The sequence below is a fragment of the Capricornis sumatraensis genome, chromosome 13 (genome assembly GCF_032405125.1).
Source record: "Capricornis sumatraensis isolate serow.1 chromosome 13, serow.2, whole genome shotgun sequence".
NCBI classification, from domain to species: domain Eukaryota; kingdom Metazoa; phylum Chordata; class Mammalia; order Artiodactyla; family Bovidae; genus Capricornis; species Capricornis sumatraensis.
In genome coordinates, this window is record NC_091081.1 from 89016882 (window position 1) to 89037545 (window position 20664).

General features: G+C 54.0%; 1 protein-coding gene across 2 annotated transcripts in view; it reads right to left on the bottom strand.

Annotated features, from left to right (window-relative positions):
• Positions 1 to 13086, bottom strand: part of UNC93A (unc-93 homolog A) — a 28018-nt gene extending 14932 nt beyond the window's left edge. The window contains exons 1-4 of one of the 2 annotated variants that reach the window (XM_068985433.1): positions 13013 to 13086; positions 5944 to 6073; positions 1831 to 2012; positions 540 to 769 (exon numbers count right to left, since the gene is read on the bottom strand). In XM_068985433.1, coding sequence (XP_068841534.1) covers positions 540 to 769; positions 1831 to 2012; positions 5944 to 6030 — 499 coding nt within the window. In that variant the 5' untranslated portion in view covers positions 6031 to 6073; positions 13013 to 13086. Of the gene's footprint in view, positions 1 to 539; positions 770 to 1830; positions 2013 to 5943; positions 6074 to 6589; positions 6615 to 13012 lie in introns of those variants that run through there. The other variant, XM_068985434.1, reaches the window with a different exon arrangement.
• Between the last annotated feature and the right edge of the window lie 7578 nt (positions 13087 to 20664).

The window sequence follows — 20664 nt, forward strand, 5'->3', positions numbered from 1 at the left end:
CAGTCCTGGGTGTTCATTGGAAGGACTGATGCTGAAGCTGAAACTCTAATACTTTGGCCACCTGATGGGAAGAGCTGACTCATTTGAAAAGACCCTGATGCTGGGAAAGATTGAGGGCAGGAGGAGAAGGGGACGACAGAGGATGAGGTGGTTGGATGCCATCACTGACTCAATGGACATGAGTTTGGGTGGACTCTGGGAGTTGGTGATGGACAGCGAGGCCTGGCGTGCTGCGGTTCATGGGGTCTCAGAGTCGGACATGACTGAGCCACTGAACTGAACTGAACTGGAGGACACGTGAACTCGAATTCCAGAGGTAGTGACCCTGAGTTTCCCCAGGGCACCCCTCCCTAAGGAGTGGCGGCCAAGGCACCCGGGCACCAGACGGCCTTCAGACCCGCCCAGACTGTCCAGGGAGGAGCCGGGTCCAGGCAGTCTGAGAACCAGGTCTCAGGGCCCCACGTGACCACTGCTCATGTCCTGAATGAGGACGTGAGGGACGGGACCAGAGGCCCTGGGTGGCCCCCACTTTCCGTTACCTCGAGTGGGCGTCTGGCCGAACACGAGAGACGAGATCAGGTTGCCCCACACGCCAGACGACTGGAATATGAGGAAGAAGATGCCAAAGTACTGGCTGACCACGTCTCTGCCGACTTGTCCCGTCTTCCGCGCCTGCATGTTCCCCACGATGGTGAGGTAGGTGCCCTGTGCAGACCACAGGGCGGCGGCTCCCAGCCCCACCAGGACGGAGGTGGGGATCAGAGTGTACCTGAGAGACGAACGGACAGGCCTGCCTTGGCCCCTTCCTCCCTCCCTCTGTCTGAGGAGGAGGAAGCTCCCGGCCCGGCCCAGGGAAGTGTCACCGTGTTGGGTTGGTCAGTTTGACTGAGTCGCCCTCAGACTCAGATGACTGAGAAAATCAGACGCTTTTCTGGTTCAGGATCGTTTGCAAGAGTGAAATTTGGTGTCAGTGTTTTTGTGCTTGGATGCAGCTACCGTGAGCTGGGACAGCAGATAAGACTGGGCCGGTTCTAGGTATTTCTAATGGCGGAAGATTTAACCTGATTTATTGTCTGTCTATCCACTCAGCTCCCTGTCTGTCACTCTCTGCCGTAAGGATCCCGTCTGAGACTCTGGTAACCAGAGAAGGAATAATGTGAAGCCATCTTCCCCGCGTGCTTCCCTGACAGCTCAGCGGTGAAGACTCCACCTGCAGTGCAGGAGAAGTGGGTTTGATCCCCGGGTCGGGAAGACCCCCGGAGTAGGCAACGATAACCCACTCCAGTGTTCTTGCCTGGAGAATCCCGTGGACAGAGGAGCCTGGTGGGGTACAAGCCACAGGGTCTCAAAGAGTGGGACGGACCTAGCAGCACATCAGTGCATCCTGGGTGACAAGGGGCGTCCGTCCCCCTAGGAGACGCTTGAGCAGCGTGCCCCTGGGAACAAGGCCCCTGAGGGCCCCTGTCTATCCCGGAGCAGGCGGAGCTCAGGTGCAGCCCGGGACACCGGCTCCAGCCCTACTGCATGCCCTCTCTGTGACGGGGTGAGCGTGTGAGGTCTGGCCCAGGCCACACTCTGCCCGCTCCCCCTGAAATTCACCCTCCACATCTTAGGCAGCTTCTCCCCCCTCATTGCTGGGGCTGTGAAAGTGCCCTCCCTGGCCCAGGAGGGAAGCTGGGGGCCCGAGGAGAGGTCAGGCAGGGTGGGGGGGTCGGGGGAGCATGGCCTAGCAGAGGGGACAGGGGCGTCTTGGTGGGAAAGCGGGGGACGCGGTCACGGCCTGCCCCGGGCGTGGGGCAGGGTGCGGGCAGCAGCTGGGAGCGGGCGTACCAGCTGGCGTAGAAGTTGCCCAGGGAGAAGGCTACATAGCAGCACATGGCAAGCACGAGAGTCCACTTGCAGCCGAGCTTCCTGATGAGGACGGGCGGCAGGAACATGGAGGACAGCAGCATGCCGCCGTAGAGCGTGCTGAGCGCCGCCACGCCCAGGCCCTCCTCGCTGTACAGGCTGCTCTGCGGGAACACGACCGGCCGTCAGCGTCCGAGGCCCAGGCCGGGCGCTCGGGGCCGCCCCCTGCCCCCGAGGCCCAGCGGCAGGCTTCCTCTCCTCCAGCTGAGGGACGGGGCAGAGGGGATGGCAGTGGGTCAGGGACCGGCAGCCCAGAGACTGTGGGGCAGCCGGGGTGGGGGCTCAGGCTTTCCAGCACCCGCCCCCCGCCCCCTGGTGAGAGGGGAGAGGGCGTCCAGGTGGCCGGGAGCCCTGGTGGCCCCAGGCTACTCGGGAGACGAGCGTTGCGGCTGAGCAAGGAGCTCCGGTCTGAAGCCGTGTAAACACAGAGGCTCGCTCCTCAGTGCTGTCGTTTCCCACTTGAGTGCTTAGCGAGCTTAGTGTGAAGGGGCCACAGGTCAGGCAGGCACCAGACCCGCTTGGCAAGGGCCATGGCAGGGGTGACGTTTGGTTTTTGCTGTGAAAGAACCAGCCTGATTGCTTCTTCTATTTATTTCACTTCTAAAAGGAAAGGAGGAGAGGAGGGGAGGGGGAGGACGGAGAATGGGAGGAGGGGAGAGAGGAGGGGGAGGACGCAGAATGGGAGGAGGGGGAGGGTGGGGAGGAGGGGGAGTGTGGGGAGGAGGAGGAGGGGGTGGGGAGGAGGGGGAGGAGGAGGGAGGAAAAGGAGGGGGAGGGGAGAGAGGAGGGGAGGAGGGGGGAAGAAGACATGTGCTCCCCCCAGCAGCCAGATCCTCCCTCTCGAGGGTCCTCCCGGCCCTGTTTCCTCCTCCTCCATGTCCTGCTCAGGCCAACCCTGCGGTCATTCATGGAGGGACGCCTGCTGGGCTCCAGGCCACTGACCACACAGCAGAGAAGAAATGTGAGCCCAAGAGGGTCCCTTCCCCGCAGAAGCCAGAGCCCCAGACTCAGGAAACCACCACGGCTCAAGTGTCGGCAGCAGGCAGACACTGAACTGAGAGCTCCCGCGTTCCTTCTCCTTCCGGCTGGATCGGTAGCCCTGGCCCCTTGGGAAAGACATGCACCGTGTGAGTTGCACACCTGGCTAACTAGTCCAGACGACCCCAAACCCAGAAGTAAACAGTGGCACCGTTCACCTTCCTTCCTACCAAGCCCCCCGCGAGACAGAGCAGAGTACCCCACCCAGCCACTGGGCGCCCTGAAGCCCCCTGCAGACTGCAGGCCCGCAGGCCGAGCTCTCACTCCAGGATGGGCTCTTTTCCTCGGGGTAGCTGCCCCGCCCTCTGACCATCCTCCTCTGTCCAGATGGTGCCCTTTCTTCAAGCGCAGGTCAAGCGTCTCCGAGGGTCTTGAGCTCAGGGGGGTGAGCTTTTTCTGAATCTCCCCAGGTGCCTTGCCCCCAGTAGGTACTTAATCGCGTTGCCCAGTTAACTGACACTGAAAATAAGACCTGGACCCATGAAAATTCTAAAATCTGGTTGGAATCAGAAGTCGAATAGTCTACTGTGAAGTGAGGGTTACCGGAAATTTCTGCTCATAACTAGTCTCCTGGAGCATGGAGGGAGAGAACAGGCTTGGCCAGGGCCCCTTACTTGCTTAATACTCGAACCTGACGCCTCCTGACTGGTGAACTTTCCCCTTCATGTGCTAATGAGAAGCTGGCATTGGGGCTCTGCATTAGAATGTCCTTCCCACTCACAGCCCCACGGCCATTCAGCAAATATGTCTGTTACTGACCATAGCGCTCCACTGTCCACCTCTGGGAAGGAAGCTGGGTCTCAACCTTCAACACGGGAAACAACTTTCAAAAGCAAATGCCTCTTTCTTACATGAGCGACCGTATTCAAAGGCCTGTCTTTGCAAATGTGAGCCAACTTGCAAAATACATGCCCAAGAAAAAGCCCATGGAAGTGACCTGTACTCAACAACGAGGATGGTCACTCAACTCGATCTGCAAGTCGATCGGGTGATTGATCGGTCACAAGCGTGGACCAGCAGCGGCTGATGGGAGGCTCCAGGGCTGCTCAAAGAAAAGACACCTGCACGGATATCAGAGGCCAGTGATGCTGCCCAAAGGCCACCGCAGGGGACAGTGAGCCCTGCCGGGGTGACTCGGGGGCCAAGCTCCTAGGAGGACACGAAGGCCAGGCCTTCTCGTGCCAGAAGACTTTCTGGAAGGCGTGAGACCTGCAGGACGTGGGGGTAACCAGGGAAACATCAGGGGGTGTAGGTGGGGCCGGGATGTTTAGGGGGTGGGTTACAGAGGCCCCATCCTGAGAGGAGAGAGCCCAGAAGGGTCAGATGCTTCAGCCAGAGCCGCTAAGCTCTCTTCCAGGGCGCTGCAGCAGGGACGGGCTCTGGGTCTCCCGCGGAGCACCCCAGAGGGGGCTTAAGCAGATGAGCACATATCAACGACCTCACTCACCAAATGGCCACCAAGCATGCTGAGCGCTGAGGCAGGGACACAGCGGCACAGTGGTGGGGGTGGGCCCGGCCTCGTGGAATTCACACACAGTGCAGGGTGAACCACAGGACCCCAGGTGCACACACAGGGCCGCCTCTCCCAGACGTGGTGCCCCGGGCACAGGGAAGGAGGAGGAGAGACGTGACATTCGCACTGTGACCTGAACCATAAACAGGAGGCTGACTGCTCGTGCGGGAGGCAGCGTAGACCTGTGTCGGGGTCCCCGGCAAGTGCACGACCACGTCCAGACCAGGGCTGGGACGCCGGCCTGCTCGTGGCCGCCTCTGGTACCTCTCTGGGCCCGAGAACGACGCCAAGCAGATGAAAGCAGAAGGAAGAGATGGAGGCAGGCAGACCCCTCCGAGGTGGGAGTCAGCCCCCCGAAGGCCACATCCGTGCTATCCTCACATGCTGTTTCTTAAGCCAGGCCCGGCTGCAAGCATCCAGACACGACGTGCTCTGGATCAGTGGGCGAGGAGATACGGCCCGATTAGCAGGGACAGAGCAGGGTGAGCAGGTAGGTGGGCTCCTCCCATGACAGGTCGGAGGTCTGGTTCTCCAATATCTCTAGTCTTCTGAGGAGGAGCTGCTGGTGACGGCGGGCCCCCAGCAGGCGCCCTGGGGAAGACGGGGAGGCCAGCGTGGCCTCCCCTCAACTGCGCGCTCTCCCCACACAGAGGCTGCTCCGACAGGCTCTTGGGGAGGCCCTCAGATCGCGTGTATCCTCGAGTCCTGCAGTCTCAGCCCGAGAGCTGGGAATCCTGGCACATCCTAAGGCATGCCCCCCCCCCCCCCGCCCTGGCTACTAAGTCCAGGGGCCAATCGGCTGTCATTGAGATCGCAACTGGTCCCTGAGAATTCTGACCCCATCGGCCCATGCCAGGGCCCAGGGAGTGTGGCCTGGCCAACTTCCTCCTGTGCGGACAGTGGCACCGACAGGTCCACGCTCTCGCTAAACTCTCCTTCCAGACACCACTCACCACATTCAACACGGGCTCAGTGCAGCACAAAAACACGGGTGCTTCACACATGCTAGCACATTACAACATCCCAGAGCTCTGAGCAATGTCTACAAAGTCACGGATGATCCTTCAACTTGACTCTGGGCATCACCCTGGGCTGAAATTTCATTCTCTGTGAGCGTAATCAGAATAGGGACTGCCCGGGGCAGATCAGGCAGGAATGCACACGGACCTCTGATGGATTCACGTTACTGCCCGACCACAGATTCACAGTGATCAGTCTGTGTCTCCTCTCACCCACAAAAGGCAAGGCAGACCTTATCAGACCCCAACCCAAGTCCAGCTCTGCTCGTCCAAGGGTCAGACACCAGCAGTTGTGCAATCGCGTTGAACTAGGAGCGGAGGCTGCGTGTAGAGCCATCGTCTGTGTAGAGGACTGGGGAGGGTGACCTGGACAGATACCCACGTTCCTCGCTGTCTGTGGCACGGATAATCTTGGTGTCCAGGAGGCATCCCGAGGGGGAGGTCAGATGGCCTTCACACACCTACCTGCAGGCTCTGCAGCCCTCCGTAGGCAGTGAAGAGCAGCAGAAACCCAAAGGAGACCACGAGGACATTCTTCAGGTTCCTCTCCATGGCGCCGGCTGAAAGCTACACGCCCGGGCGGCTCCGGAGTTCCCTGAAAGACACCAGCCCGACTCAGAAGTCACGTTCTGTCCTGGAGTCCGAGTGAGACGTGCATTAGTCACCGAGGCTGCTGAGAGTTAATAAACTTGGTAACCACTGACTCCACGAGGCCCCCAACACTGTTATTCGCCTTTTCTGCAACCCACAGTCATCGCTTCCTAACCAGGCAACACTTAGGACTCTCATCAGCTTGTGTGGACCGGAACTTTTTTCTGTTAATTTCCAATAGATATGGTCCATGTGGGAAAGTGATGATTTTCATATCACATGGTATAATTGCCTACATTACATAATTAGATATATGTGACTATCTTAAAGGACAAAGTATACATGTCAGCTTCAAGATCCATAATTCAACTTCTGAAAAAGAGCTGACATGACTGTAAGACCCAAGGGCCAAAGTATTAGTGTGTCAAAGACTAAATGATTTCACAGCACTGCAATAAGGTAACAGGATTTATGTAACACTTTATGGCTTGCAAAGCCTTTTACACGCTGTCTTACTTACGGTGCGGTGATTATCATTTAGATCTGAGACCCATTACCAGACAGGAAACAGCATCAGAAGACTTCGAGGGGTTTGAATTCCAGATTTAGACCAGTGTTGTCTAAGAGAACTTTCTGCGCCATCCAACACAGCAGCCATTTAAATTTCTTTTTTAATCAATTAAGAATAATGCAACTGTGAACGCCCCTCTTCAGTGGCACTGGCCATGCTTTACGGGCTTGAAAGCCTCGTGGTTATTGCAGCGGAGGAAGTGAACCCATAGTTGCATTTCATTGTAATTGATTAAAATAGAAATGTAAATGGCTTCATGTAGCCAGCGTGATCGTCCGGGACAGGGTCCATCTCGAGTTTAAAGAGCTTATCTCATCTCTCACAGCCAATAAGCAAGAAGCAAAATCGCTTGCCCTTCTGATTGCGAGTCGTTCTCTTCAATTATTAGCAAAACTTGGAGTTTGAAGACTGTTTCGAAAGCTCTGTGCAGCCAGTTGTTTTTATCTAGCTCGGATTAATAAGGCAAACCTCACAGTGTAGGTAGGTGTTACCCAGGGTGGTGACCCGGTTCAGGGAAGCAAGCCATACCATATGAATAGCGTGATGAAGCTCTTCTCCTTGCAGCTTAACTTATTCCTATGGAAATAACATTTTGTGGAAAATGACAGTTCTGGGCCTCGACTGAACATAAATTGTCACACTTACCAAGCTATGAGAGCAGCATGGTCTGCAAAAAGCGATGGGAACCACAGAAATGAATGAGACCTGAGGATCCAACTCTAATCCTGTAACTTTTTAGCCGGACCATCTCAAATGGATTACTGACTCTTCAAACCTCAGTTGCCTCTTGAAAAAGGAGGGTTGCAGAAGTTCAAGAGGCTAATGACTGGGAAAGCCCTTGGAATAGCCTTGACACAGATCACCAGTGAGTGTTAACTGGCTAAGATGAAGATATCAGTGGGGACAATATTCCAAGAAACGTCGCACGTATATGCTAGTGATGCTATGTATGAAATAGATAACTGATGAGAACCTACCGAATGGCTCAGGGAACCCTACAGTCCTCTGCTGCTAAGTCGCTTCAGTCGTGTCCGACTCTGTGCGACCCCATAGATGGCAGCTCACCAGGCTCCCCCATCCCTGGGATCGTCCAGGCAAGAACACTGGAGTGGGTTGCCATTTCCTTCTCCAATGCATGAAAGTGAAAAGTGAAAGGGAAGTCGCTCAGTCGTGTCCGACTCCCAGCGACCCCATGGACCACAGCCCACCAGGCTCCCCCGCCCACGGGACTCTCCAGGCAGGAGCGCTGGAGCGGGTGCCACGGCCGTCTCCCACACAGTGCCCTGCGGTAACGTAAATCAGAAGGAAATTCCCCAAAGAGGGGCTCCATGTAACAGCCGACTTTCCAGTAGTCATGCACGGATGTGAGATTTGGACAATAAAAACGCCTGAGCACTAAAGAATTGATGCTTTTGAACTGTGGTGCTGGGAAGGACTCTTAAGAGTCCCTTGGTCTGCAAGGAGATCAAACCAGCCAGTCCTAAAGGAGACCAGTCCTGAATATTCATTGGAAAGACTGACGCTAAAGCTGAAGCTCCAGCACTTTGGCCACCTGAGGTGAGGAAATGACTCATTTGAAAAGACCCTGGGATGCTGGGAAGGGTTGTAGACAAGAGGAGAAGCAGACGGCAGAGGATGGGATGGTTGGACGGCATCACCGACTCAGTTAACAGGAGTTTACCCAAACTTCGGAACATAGTGAAGGACAGGGAAGCCTGGCGCGCTGCAGTCCTTGAGGCTGCAGAGTCGGACACGACTTGGCAACTAACCAACAGCATAGGTGCTTCACTTCACAGTATGGTGGAAACTACCGTAACACCGTAAGCAACTATACTCCAATAAAAATCCTTTAAAATGTCGTTCCTAGCATAACACGCACTTTTCACACCAATCTTATCAGTTATCTGACATCCTTTTTAGTCCTCAGCAACACTCTAGCTTACCTCCATTCCAATCTGTCTTTACCCATGAAAGACTTATATTTTGATACACAAGACCTTCCTAGGGTTTTCTCCTGCTACTCGCTGTTCAAAGACACCAGAATGACCTTCTGGACTTTCTAACTGGCTCCATGCGCACCTCCCAGTAGCTGCCAATCCAGACGTTTCACCAGCAGCCAAGGTCTCCTGAGGAGCTGTGAGTCTGTGCAGAGGCACGCCGGGGGCCTGCTTCTGGTCTCTCCCACCCCGCCCCTCTAACTGTCCTCTTCTAATCAGGAATCAATCGCTGACATCATTGCTTTACAGGCTCGCTTCTTCAGTCTCCCTCCTGGCGTTCCCCTTTGTCTTAAGAGGGATTTTAAACCTTGGTTTGCAATAAACCTTGCTCTCTAGCAAGACAAAAATGTTTCTTTTTTCCCCTCCAGTTTTATCGATAAATAATTGACATACATCACTGTGTAAGCTTATGGTGGACAGTTTGATTTACATCTATTGAGACATTATGGTCGCAATAGGTTCATCTAACACCCATCTTCTCATATGGATACAATAAGAAGAAAAGAGAAAGGAAAAAAAAATAAAAGGTTTCCTCACGATGAGATCGCAAAGATTCACTCTTTTAATAACACTCCTTTGTATCACATGGGACTTCCCTGGTGGCTCAGACGGTAAAGCGTCTGCCTGCAATGCGGGAGACCCGGGTTCGATCCCTGGTTCGGGAAGATCCCTGGAGAAGGAAACGGCAACCCACTCCAGTATCCTTGCCTGGAGAATCCCATGGACAGAGGAGCCTGGTAGGCTACAGTCCACAGGGTCGAAAAGGGTCGGACACGACTGAGTGACTTCACTTAGGTTTGTATCAAATCAGTGCAAACGAGAATCATCACCCATACTTATCTTGTAGATGGAAGCCTGAACTTTTAGACCACCTTTCTCCAACCTTTCCCCCCTCCACTTTCTGCCTCTGGTAATCATAAGTCTGATCTCTTTTTCATGAGTTTGTTTTTAAATTTTTTAAAAAAGATTCCCAATATAAGGGAGTTCGTACAGTATTTCCTCTCTCAGTGGGACTTCACTTAGTATAACTGAGGGAAAGGTCCATCCACGTTGTCACAAACCATAGGATCTCCTTGCTTTTCCTGTTGTGTATGGTATTATATTAATTGTCTATATATTATATAAATGTATATTATATATATAGTGTGTGTGTTAGTCACTCAGTCGTGTCTGACTCTTTGTGACCCCGTGGACTGTATGTAGCCCACCAGGCTCCTCTGTCCATGGAATTCTCCAGGCAAGGATACTGGAGTGGGTTGCCATTTCCCTCTCCATGTATATATGTACATGTATATTACATATACCACAACTTCATTCGTTTGTCTGTTGATAAAAAAAACTTATCTTGGCTATTGTAAATAATGCTGCTATGAACCTGAGGGTGCAGATATCTTTCGAAGTTAGTGTTTTCATTTCCTTTGTATAAATACCCAGAAGTGGAATCTCTGGACCAAATGGCAGCTCTGCTCATGATTTTCTGAGAAACCTGCTCTGTTTTCCATGGTGGCTGCACCAGTTTACAACCGACAGTGCCTGAAGCTTCCCTTTTCCTCGTGTTCTTGCCAGTGTTCGCCTTATGGTGATGGTGGTTCTAACAGGTGTGAGCTGGTATTGCTTTGTGGTGAGAGAGTCAATTTCTAGGCAGGTTGATAAGAAGTCCAGGGGTCCCCAAGGAGAGAGGGGTCTGGAATTCTCAAGGAGGAAGAAAGGAAAAACATTTTTTTTCCCCCTCTACATTCCTTAGGATTATATAACAATAATGTATCCTGCTTGAAGACAGTTTCTGGAAAAAGCCTTCTGGCTAAACCTGTTATCTTAAAATGTAAATTATGGGAGTAGGTCCAGTAAGATCTTCACAACCTCCAGACACTCTTCCGATTCACTGTAATAACTAATTAAAAGGTATGTAACTCCGCTGCTGACACTAGCACTCTCCATCCCCTGCTGATGTCTGTGTCAGAAGCTTTCTCTGTCGCTTTTATACGTTAATAAAACTCTATTACACAAAAGCTCTGAGCGACCAGGCCTCGTCTCCGGCCCCGGATTGAATTCTCCTCCGGAGGGCAAGAATCCCAGCGTCTTTTGTGGTTCAGCAACAACCTTTCAGTGGTTTTAATTTGAATTTCCTTAACAACTAGTGATGATGAACACTTTTCAGGTATCTTCTCTGGAGGAATGCTCAGCTCCTTTGCCCCTTTTTTAACTGAGTTATTTTATTTTCTACTGTTGAATTTATATGGGTTCTTTATGTATTTTGAATATTGGCCTTTTATCAGATATATGGTTTGCAATACAGTTTTCCTATCATGTAGGTTGGCATTTCCCTTTGTTGATTTCTTTTGCTGTGCAGAACCTGGTCAGATGGACGTCCTCCCACTTGCTTAATTTTTATTTTGCTGTCTGTGCCTTCCTTGGCGTATCCAAAACATCATCGCGCAGATCCACATCTGGGAGAATTTTCCCATGTTTTCCTCTAGGAGTTCTGTAGTTTCAGAACTTCCATTAGTTTTTAATCTATCTTGAGTTAATTTTGGAAAATGGTGTAAAACATAGATCCTATTTCATTCTTTTTCCTGTGACTATCTAATGATTCCAGCATCATCTATTGAGTATTCTTGGTTCCCTTGTCAAATATTGGCCATATACGACTTGGTTTATTTCTGGGCCGTCTGTTCGATTGGTCTAATTGTCTGTCATTGTGTTGGCTCCACACTATTTTGAGGACTATAGCTTTACAGTGTAGCTTGAAATCAGGACGTGTGATTCCCCTGGCTTCGTTCTTCTCTGTCAGGATTTCTTAGGCTATTCAGGGCCTTTTGTGGCCCCACATGAATTTTAGAGGTGTTTTTTTTTTTCTACTTCTATAAAAAAAAGTGTCATCGGAATCTTGATAGGGATTGCATTGAATCTATAGGTAGATTTTCATGATATTGCTATTTTAACAAAGTTAACTCTTCTAATCCATGAACACAGAACGTCTTTCCATTTATTTGTGTCTTTAATTTCTTTCGTTGATGTCTTGTAGATTTCAGAGTAGAAATCCTTCACTTTCTTAGTAAAATTTGTTTCCAATGATTTTGTTTTCGATGCTATTCTGAGATCAATTTCTTTATTTCTCTTTCAGAAAGTTTGTTGCCAGTGTATAGGAAACACTGCTGATTTTTATGTTATTTGTATCCTGCAATTTTACTGAAATCTTAGATTTTTTTGGTTGAGTCCTTAGAATTTTCTTTACATAAAATCAAATATAAATAAGGATAGTCTTACTTTCCCCTTTGCTTCTTTGTCTTGGCTGATTGATCTTCTAGGACTCCCAACACTGCTGAATAGGAGTAGGAAGAGCAGGCTTGCCTTGTTCCTAATCTTAGAGAAGTTCTCAGCCTTTCACTGTTGAGTATGATGCTTGCTGTGAGCCTGGGGACCAAGTCAGGTCTGAGTGTGCACTGACCTTTCTGGTCAGCCGACAGGGGAAGCCACAGGTTGTGCTCTGCGTCCAAGACCCCTGCACGTGGGGCTGTTGATGGGCTTTGTGGCTCCCGGGTGCTCTGGGTGGGTCTCTGGTTGCTCAGGCTGAAGCCTGTATTCAGTGATGAGCAGGCCTCTGAGTCCCTGCCCTGGCTCAGCTGGAAAATCAGCTGGAAAATCTGGGCTTTCTTAACTGAAGCCGACACGCACCCTGAGCTTTCTGATCAGACAGTCACTGGCAAACCATCAGCCCCACCCAACTCTCAGCTCGAGCCCTGCTGGGCCACACAACTTCCAGGAGCCCTTGCTGGTCCTCCGGTCAGACGGCGCTTCGAGGCACCCTGCACGTGGGTGGGGGTGTGCCCGGCTCCCTTGCCCGGGCGGGAGGGGAGGGGCTGCTCCTGGCCACCCTGTTTCCCAGTCGGCTCTCCAGCCTGGAGATGCGAGGAGCTGCCATCAGCCTTGGCCCTGAGTTTGTCCGCTGCCCGTGGGCAGCAGAGAGTGGGCCACGCTGGTCCCCAGCTTCGCTCTGGGGGCCACCTGCTCTGCTGCCGCCCCCCAGCTTGAGCGCAGCCGGGCACACAGCTTGCAGGAGTCCTTGCCAGCCTCCTGGCCAGACAGGGCTGGCCGGCTGCCTGCCAGCAGGCAGGGCTGTGACTCAGCTCCTGCCCGGACCTGGGCAAACAGCTCTTACAAAACTCCAGTCAGCAAAACTCCAGTCTGAGGATCTAAATCAGGCGAATCCGCACCCAGCAAAGCGGCGCACAGTGCTGGGGGCGGGTCGGGGGAGGCTGCCCCCACCCCAGGTCTTGTCCCACTCGGGGGTCTGGAGGCTCGAGGGGGCCCCTGTACGTGGTGTGGTGCCAGCGGGGGGAGGGGCAGCGTGCTGAGCCTGTGGCCACTTTCTTACCCGGTGCGTGGTCTCCCGGTCCCTGGGGTCAGGGCGCTGTGGCCTCCGCCCAGACCTCCAGGGCGTCCTCAGTGCTGTCCCAGTCCCCAAGGCGGTCAGTTGCCCTGCTTGTGAGGCGAGCGAAGTCAGGAAGGGCCTGTGTCACCGTCGTGGTGACATCACTCTCCCAAAATACTTCTTAGAAGAGATGTCCTCCAGGAGGGCTTCCAAACTGTTACTGTGAGGAGGACAGTCATGTGACGCTTTCCCCACGATCAGAGGGGCCCGGGCTCAGAGGTGTGTCCTGACCAACTCACGCCTACCTGCAGACGTGTGGTGGGGACAGGCAGGGCAGGGGAATTTCCAGGAACCGAAAGGAAAGCTGTCTTGACCTTTCAGCAGCAACAGTGACGTGTTGGCAGAACCATGGACCTGAACCCCAGGACAGGGCAAACCTCAAGTGGCTGAAGAGATGCCGTGTGAGTGCCTCAGGAGAGATCAGCAATCGTTTCGCTCCTCAGTGTTAACATCAACACCAGACCCTTTGATTAGCTTCCCCGAGGCTCAGGGGTGAAGCACCACGCGATGCAGGAGGCGCAGGTTCGATCCCTGGGTCGGGAAGATCTCCTGGAGGAGGGCATGGCAACCCACTCCAGAATTCTAGCTTGGAGAATCCCACAGGCAGAGAAGCCTGGTGGGCTACAGTCCATGGCGTCTCACAGAGTCAGACACAGCTGAGCATTGCCACTATGCAGAAAAAGGATGATTTTGCAGCCCCCTTAAGTGTTCACGATCACTTGCTAGGTATAAAAGTGATGGAATGTTCTAGAGAACTGCTAATGGCCGACACTGGTGTGACTCTACCAGTCACGAGGTGTCACTGTTTGGCTGCCAGTGTGGGCGTGCTCTGTCACGTCCAACTCTGTGTGACCCCAGGGACTGCAGCCCCCCAGGGCCCTCTGCCCATGGGATTCTCCAGGCAAGAACACTGGAGTGGGTTGCCATTGTCTGCTCCAGGGGATTGAACCCCAGTCTCCTGAGTCTCTTGCCTGGCAGGCAGGTTCTTTACCACTGAGCCACCTGGGAACCTTCTGCTGCCCAAGTTCACCAAAAGCAACTAGGGGTTGAGAGCTAAAGAGCCACACTGCAAATTCTGTGAATTTGTTTTTGGCTGTGCTCGGCCTCTGCTGCTGCCTGCTCCAGTTGCGGGTAGCGGGGGCTGTTATCCAGCTGTGTCTGAGCGTCTCGCCGCGGTGGGTTCTCTTGTCGGGAACTCGGGCTCCAGAGCTCTCGGGCGTCATAGCTGCCGCACCCAGCCTCAGGAGTTGCAGTTCTTGGGCTTAGTTGCTCCGGGGCACGAGGAATACTCCCGGATCGGGGAGGGAACCTGTGTCCCCTGCATTGGCAGGCAGATTCTTATCCATTGCGTCACCCAGGAAGTCCAAGAATCACATTTTAAATGAGCAGACTTCCTGCTAAGAAGCTAAACATGGCTCTGAATTCAAGGGAAGTCTAATCAATGATTTACTCTTTTAAAGGCATTGCTTATGTAAGGAAATTTATATCAACTTTTTTGACATTTAAATGTGACATCTTTGTTAACAAAAACAGCACCAAATAAATTTGCATTTGTCCTATTCGTTAATTATACTTTTATCCACATAAAGAATTTAAAAGGTATATGTAGGGCCTGAAACAAAATATTGCCTAAGTTAAATTCTTACACTTTGGAAATAAATGTACTTAGTGCTTTGTTTTTAAGAAAAAAGAAAAGCAATTTATGTTAGCATAACTCTAGCTTGGGAAAGTGTTTTTGAAGCAGGAGGGAAGGGGGTGGGGTGAAACCTTTGAAATAATGACAGGGCCCGGGGATACAACATGGACTGAGCAGACTCAAGTGGGTCCAAGGCGGCAGAGTCAGCAATATCACGCTCACTGTACTCCCAGACCGCACTAGCCTGTTACTCCAGGAATCTCTTGACATACTTCTTTTGCATTCCAGTCCCCTGCAATGAAAAGGACTTTTTTTTTTTTTTTTTTTTGGTGTTAGTTCTAGAAGGTCTTGCAGGTCACCATAGAACCATTCAACTTCAGCTTCTTTGGCATTACTGGCTGGGCATAGACTTGGATTACTGTGATACTGAGTGGTTTGCCTTGGAAAGGAACCAAGATTGTTCTGTCATTTTGAGGTTGCACCCAAGTACTGCATTTCGGACTCTTCTGTTGACTATGAGGCCTATTCCATTTCTTCCAAGGGATTCTTGCCCACAGTGGTAGATTATAAAGGTCATCTGAGTTAAATTCACCCATTCCCGTCCATTTCAGTTCACTGATTCCTAAGATGTCAATGTTCAGTCTTGCCATCTCCTGCCTGACCACGTCTGGTTTACCTCAATTCATGTACCTAACGTTCCAGGTTCCCATGCAATATTGTTCTTTACACCATCGGGCTTTACTTTCACCACCAGGCACATCCACAAGGGAGTGGTTTTTCCCCGTTGGCCCAGCCGCTTCACTCTTTCTGGAGCTATTAGTAATTGCCCTCAGCTCCTCCCCAGCAGCATACTGGATGCCTGCTGACCTGGGGGGCTAAACTTCCGGTGTCGTATCTTTTTGACTTTTCTTACTGTTCATGGGGTTCTTTCAGCACCTCAGCAAGCGAGTGGACTCTCAGAAGTGCCGTAAAAGTTGCAAGGTGGGCCATCAAAACCAAAACATGAGCAGTGGCCCAATGCCTAGAAATTTCCACCTCTTCCCCCAAATAATTGGAATAATCCTCCCGCCCATCAGCCTACGAAATTACGCAGCCTGTACAAGCTACCACACCTCGTGTTGGCGCTGCGCCCCCCTCTGTGGCAGCCCACACTCTGGGCTCTGGGGTGTGCTTCTCTCTGAAGAAATCCACTTCTTACCTCTCACTGTCTCCCAGGGAATTCTTTCTGAGATGAGACATCAGGAACCTGAGCTTCATCAAGTCCTGAAACTAGTCGTGTGCTCTCGGTTGGAAGACCGTGGGGTTTGGCCGGGTTCAAGCCCCAGTCTGAGGGGAACGGTTTCATCTTCTCAAAGCACGTCTTCCAAAGCAGCTAAACCTTTAGAGCAACAGAGTCACCTGGTGACCCCGCGTTGAGATGGTCCAGGCCCTGGGGACGATGACATTGGAGCTGGCAGGGGCCTCTCCTGGGTCCAGCCCCTCCTCTGCCAAGCCATCACCTAGAGAGCAGAGACCCTCCTCAGGGCCTCTGCTGACACGGGGCAGAAAAAGACGAGAAGCAGTCCAAATGCTTTCACCCTCAAAGCACTCGCGATGGGAGCAGCGCCCAGCCCTCGCGAGACTCCGGGTCTCCTGTGCCCTCTGGGCTCTTAGCATCCCTTTCCACCAGGCCCACCTGGGCCGCCTGACTGCACAGCCAGAACCTTCCAAGGGAACTGGGAGGCCCTGGTCTGCAGCGCTGGAGAGGCCACACACCCTCACGCTGAACGGAGGCAGCAGAGAGAGGGGCAGGGCACAGCCTCAGAGGACCTACACGGCCATCACGGACACCACGCGAACAGGTTGGATCTGACTGGGCCCAAGATGGTGGAAGATTCAACTTCCCATGGTCCTTTAGCCTCACACGTCAGCTAAATGACACACCCACGGGCAGCATCCCAGTTCCCAGGCTGATCATGAAAGGTCAGAAAATGGGCAGTGGGGCCCCTTCCCCAAAACAGAGGGGAGAGCCCCCCACTCATTAGCCTATGAAGTTGCCCAGCTCGTAGAATCGAGCCACCCCGCACCTCAGGTGCCCCCACCTTGTCAGAGGGACCACACTCTATGGCCTGAGCATCTGTCTCGGGGACCTCCTTGCCCGTTACTGTGGCCCGCTCTCGAATTGTTCCCTGCTGGGAGCCAAGGGCCCTCGTGGCAGCCCGTCCCGGGGCTCAGCCAAGGCCTGCGATGGGAGCCTCCTCTCAGGCCCCGCCGTCCTGCAACATCTTCACAAAGAGAGAGGGAGAAGGCGGCCTTTCCCTTCTCTCTCGCTTTCCCTTTCATTATAAAAGCAGAGCCCACTCATTTCTCTAGACAGAGCCCCCTCACCTGCCCTTAGCCCTCCCAGTGTCCTATATTAACACACCTGCTTCTCATGTATCACTTTGCCTCTCGCTGAATTCCTTCTGGGCTGAGACATAAAGAACCTGAGCGTCAAGTCCTGAAACAAGGCGTATGACTTCAGTTAGAAGATTGTGGGTTCGAGTCCCAGCTGAGGAGTTGAGTTCAAGTCCTCCCTGAAGCCAGACACTGTGAGTTGGAGGTCATCCAGAGGAGAGCGGTTTCGGAACCAGAGTGGAGGAGGCTGGCAGGGCACGGCCACCACTTCTAATATGCCTCACATTTGCCGCGACAGGCGTGCAACAGAATGGGTCAGGGGGGCACTGTGATGGGGGCTGCTGGAGCAGGACACACATGCACACACAGACGTACGCACGCGCACGCACACACACACACGCCATGCACACGCGCACGCATACCTTCCTCTCCCAAAGGCATAACCTCGCTTCCTGCCCAAGGCGCCCTCTGCTGCCTTAGGCAGAGAGCTGCTTTCACAATCTCCCACGTGCCTGCTGGGTGCCCACCCCACGCCAGGTACTCTTCCAGGATCCGGGGCCCTGCACTGCCGGGGCGGTGAGAAGCCTCCCCCACCCGCCCCCGTCCTAGAGGAGGAACGGGAAATAGACAACTAGGCAAAAAGAGGAATCAGACAAACGCAGGGGAGACGTGCGTGTCATCCCCCAAACAGAGCAGGGAACGTGGCCGAAAGCCTGGGGACGTGTCCCACCGGGATCCCACCCCCACGTCTCCACGAAGCTGGCTAAGTGACCACAGCACCCTGATACAGCCGCTCAGCTCCCCGGATGCAAACCCAGGCAGATTTCTCTGGGTGGAAACCCACAGCCCCGGGTCTGCCGTTCACAGACCGGCTTGGCGAGCCCCACGGAGGAGAGCAGGTGGCCCTGGCAGGGCAGGCAGAGCGCCGAGGAGCAGGACGCCACAGCTGGACAGTGAGGGCCCAGCGCCCACGGGCTCCTGAAGCCCAGAAGTGGGCAAGGGTGGCGATGCTGACGGTATGTTTTCTCTGCAGGCCAGGCCGTGGCGGATTCCAGCACGTGGGTAAATCCCCAAAGATAGTGTTGACTCTGCTCCACAGTGCGCAAACATCCACGCTGTGAATGTTGTCCCCACACTAAACAACGCCCCCCTTGGCCGATTTTACCTAGTTCCGTGGCCTCCTCAGTCCCATCGCAGCACACGGCTTCTTACCCTTGGAGAGTGTCTGAACCCTGAGATGCTTCCCTGGTTGGCTTCTGGTTGCAAAGGAAATGGCCCTTTTCAGTGGTACCGTGGGCAAGTGTGTCGTAATACTTGTTTTCGCTCCAGCAAGTGGCAGGACCTGTTTGTAAATTGCAGAGCCCCTGGCAGCTGCTGACCTGGGAACTTCTGAACTCTTTGGGAAAAAAAAAAATTTGCTGGCAAGATGTAGAGAGACGACAGAGAGACGGGGGTGATTAAATGAGAACATTGTGTAAAGATCGCTACTGGAAGTGATGGTGTGGGTTCTAAATAAAAATGGTAGGAAACCATTGGCCACTCACACCCTCCTGCGCTCCCCGACGAGCCCCACCTTCCCTGAGCCCCACCAACGCACCGGCCGGCCTTCGGGGGTAAAGTGGCCCCACAGCCCCACCCTGGTCATCCATCCTCCCATGCTGCCTGCCCACTGGACCAACAGCTCCCTGAGGCCTCGCCTGTCTAAAGGCGGCTGGAGAGAAGCAAGTGATGTGGTGGGGCCCTGGAGAGGCTGGTAGACGGTGGTGCAGACAGCCTCTCTGTGTCCCGATGCCGCCCCTGGGGCGGGACTCTGCATGGGCTGCAGGGGCCTGGACGCAGAGGAGAAGCAGGGCTGCCTCCCAGCCAGGAATCATGCGGCGGAGGGCCCGGCCAGCAGGACCGTCAGCCCTCTCTCTGCCCCAGAGAGAGCTGGACCGGACATCCCTCCCTCTGCCCCAGACAGAGCTGCCTGTCTCTAGGGCATCACCACGTACCTGCTCATCTCAAGCAGTCTAGTCACTTCCCGTCCTCTGTGCCAGGGACCCAGGAGTGGCAGCAGGCCGGGGAAGGGCACTCCCGCTCAGGCCAGGCGAGGGCAGGCTGATGACGAGCTCTGAGAACCGGACGGGATTGTGAGTCACAAGGGGGGAGAATTCTGTGCAGACAGTGAGCCCTCGCAGCCCTGGCCTCTGTGGTCGGGTGTCCAGCGCCCCCGAAGAGGGACAGCCAGCTGGGGGGCACGCAGCGCCTCCGTGGCTGGCATCTCTCCTGAACTGTCTTCCACGGCTGAGAGGCAGCGACACGCCCGCCGCGTCAATGGCCGTCCAAGCCGGGATGGAACTCTCACCAGGACCTGGGCTCTTCCTGGGGAAGAGCGCCTGTGGGCACCACAGGCAAACGCAGGATTCTCCAAAGAATCCCAAACATCGTGCTTCTTAAACCCTGGGTGCAGCTGAGGAACAGTGTGATGTTTCACGGTGTCTGACCCGTGGCTCGGGAAGCGCCGCTCACCTGGACTGCTCGAGTGAGGACGGGGTGGGGCGACAGGCACCTCTCGTCTCCACCTCCCCTCCCCCCCCACCCCCAGCATGGATGCATCAGGCCTGTTCTCAATAGCTTTCCTTCATGGTGCTCAGACTGCAGTTCCTTTCTTTCCTAGGAGCTGAGAACCCTGTGTCTTCAGAGCTGGTTATGAACTCTGCCGAGCATCTCACCGTGCCTGTGGGGCTGGGGGGGTGGGGGGGCGCGGTCCAGGGGCCTCAGCAGAAAACTACACTGACAGGGGCTCCCTGGCCTGCAGGAGAAGGGGTGCACAGGTTTGCAGAGGTCAGGGCACGGCCCCCGAGTCTCACCCCCACCTCGGGGTTTGGAGAGCCTGAGGTGTGCTGCTGGGGGGCCTCCCAGGCCAGGGCCCACGGCTGTCCATCTGTCCGTTTGTAGCCCCGTCCCTAGGACTGAGGGGGATTGCTCTGCATGCTTCGCACTCGGCCTCACTACCTATTTTTTGGATTTAGTAAAGCAGACAGAGTCTACCAAACAAGATGAAGCCTGACTTGTGGGTGTCACACTCCCAGGACACTCTAGGAGAGTCTGACTACAGAATCATTTCCTGAAGTGCCCTGGGGTCCAGAAGAGACCGCGATGGTTGAAAGGTTTGCAAATGACTATCTTCGGCCTTCTAAGTGACGCTGACATTGCTCGTTGGAAGTTCCTTCCTGCGACCACCACACTCTCAAAACTTAAGCGATTGTAACGTCTCTCACCCTGAGAGGGGTCTCTGGTTCTGCAGACCCACTACTGAGGAACGAGGACTCGAGCCTCGTGCTGCTGAGACCGGAGGTCGTTTGTGTCCCCCCTGCCACGGGAGCCCCGGGAAGGCCTGCTGAAGAGCGCTTGTGGGACCAGCCTTGCCTGGGCAGCTCGCCTTGTTCAACCACTGCTCTATCTCCTTCACAACAAAGACTCACTTTTAGATGTCTTCTTTTAGTCCCACTCCGAGGAAAAGATGTCCCCAACTCCAACAGTGCCAAAGCAAAGTTCTTGGGCAGGAAGGCAGAAGGTTGGGGCCCGCTCCAGAGGGACG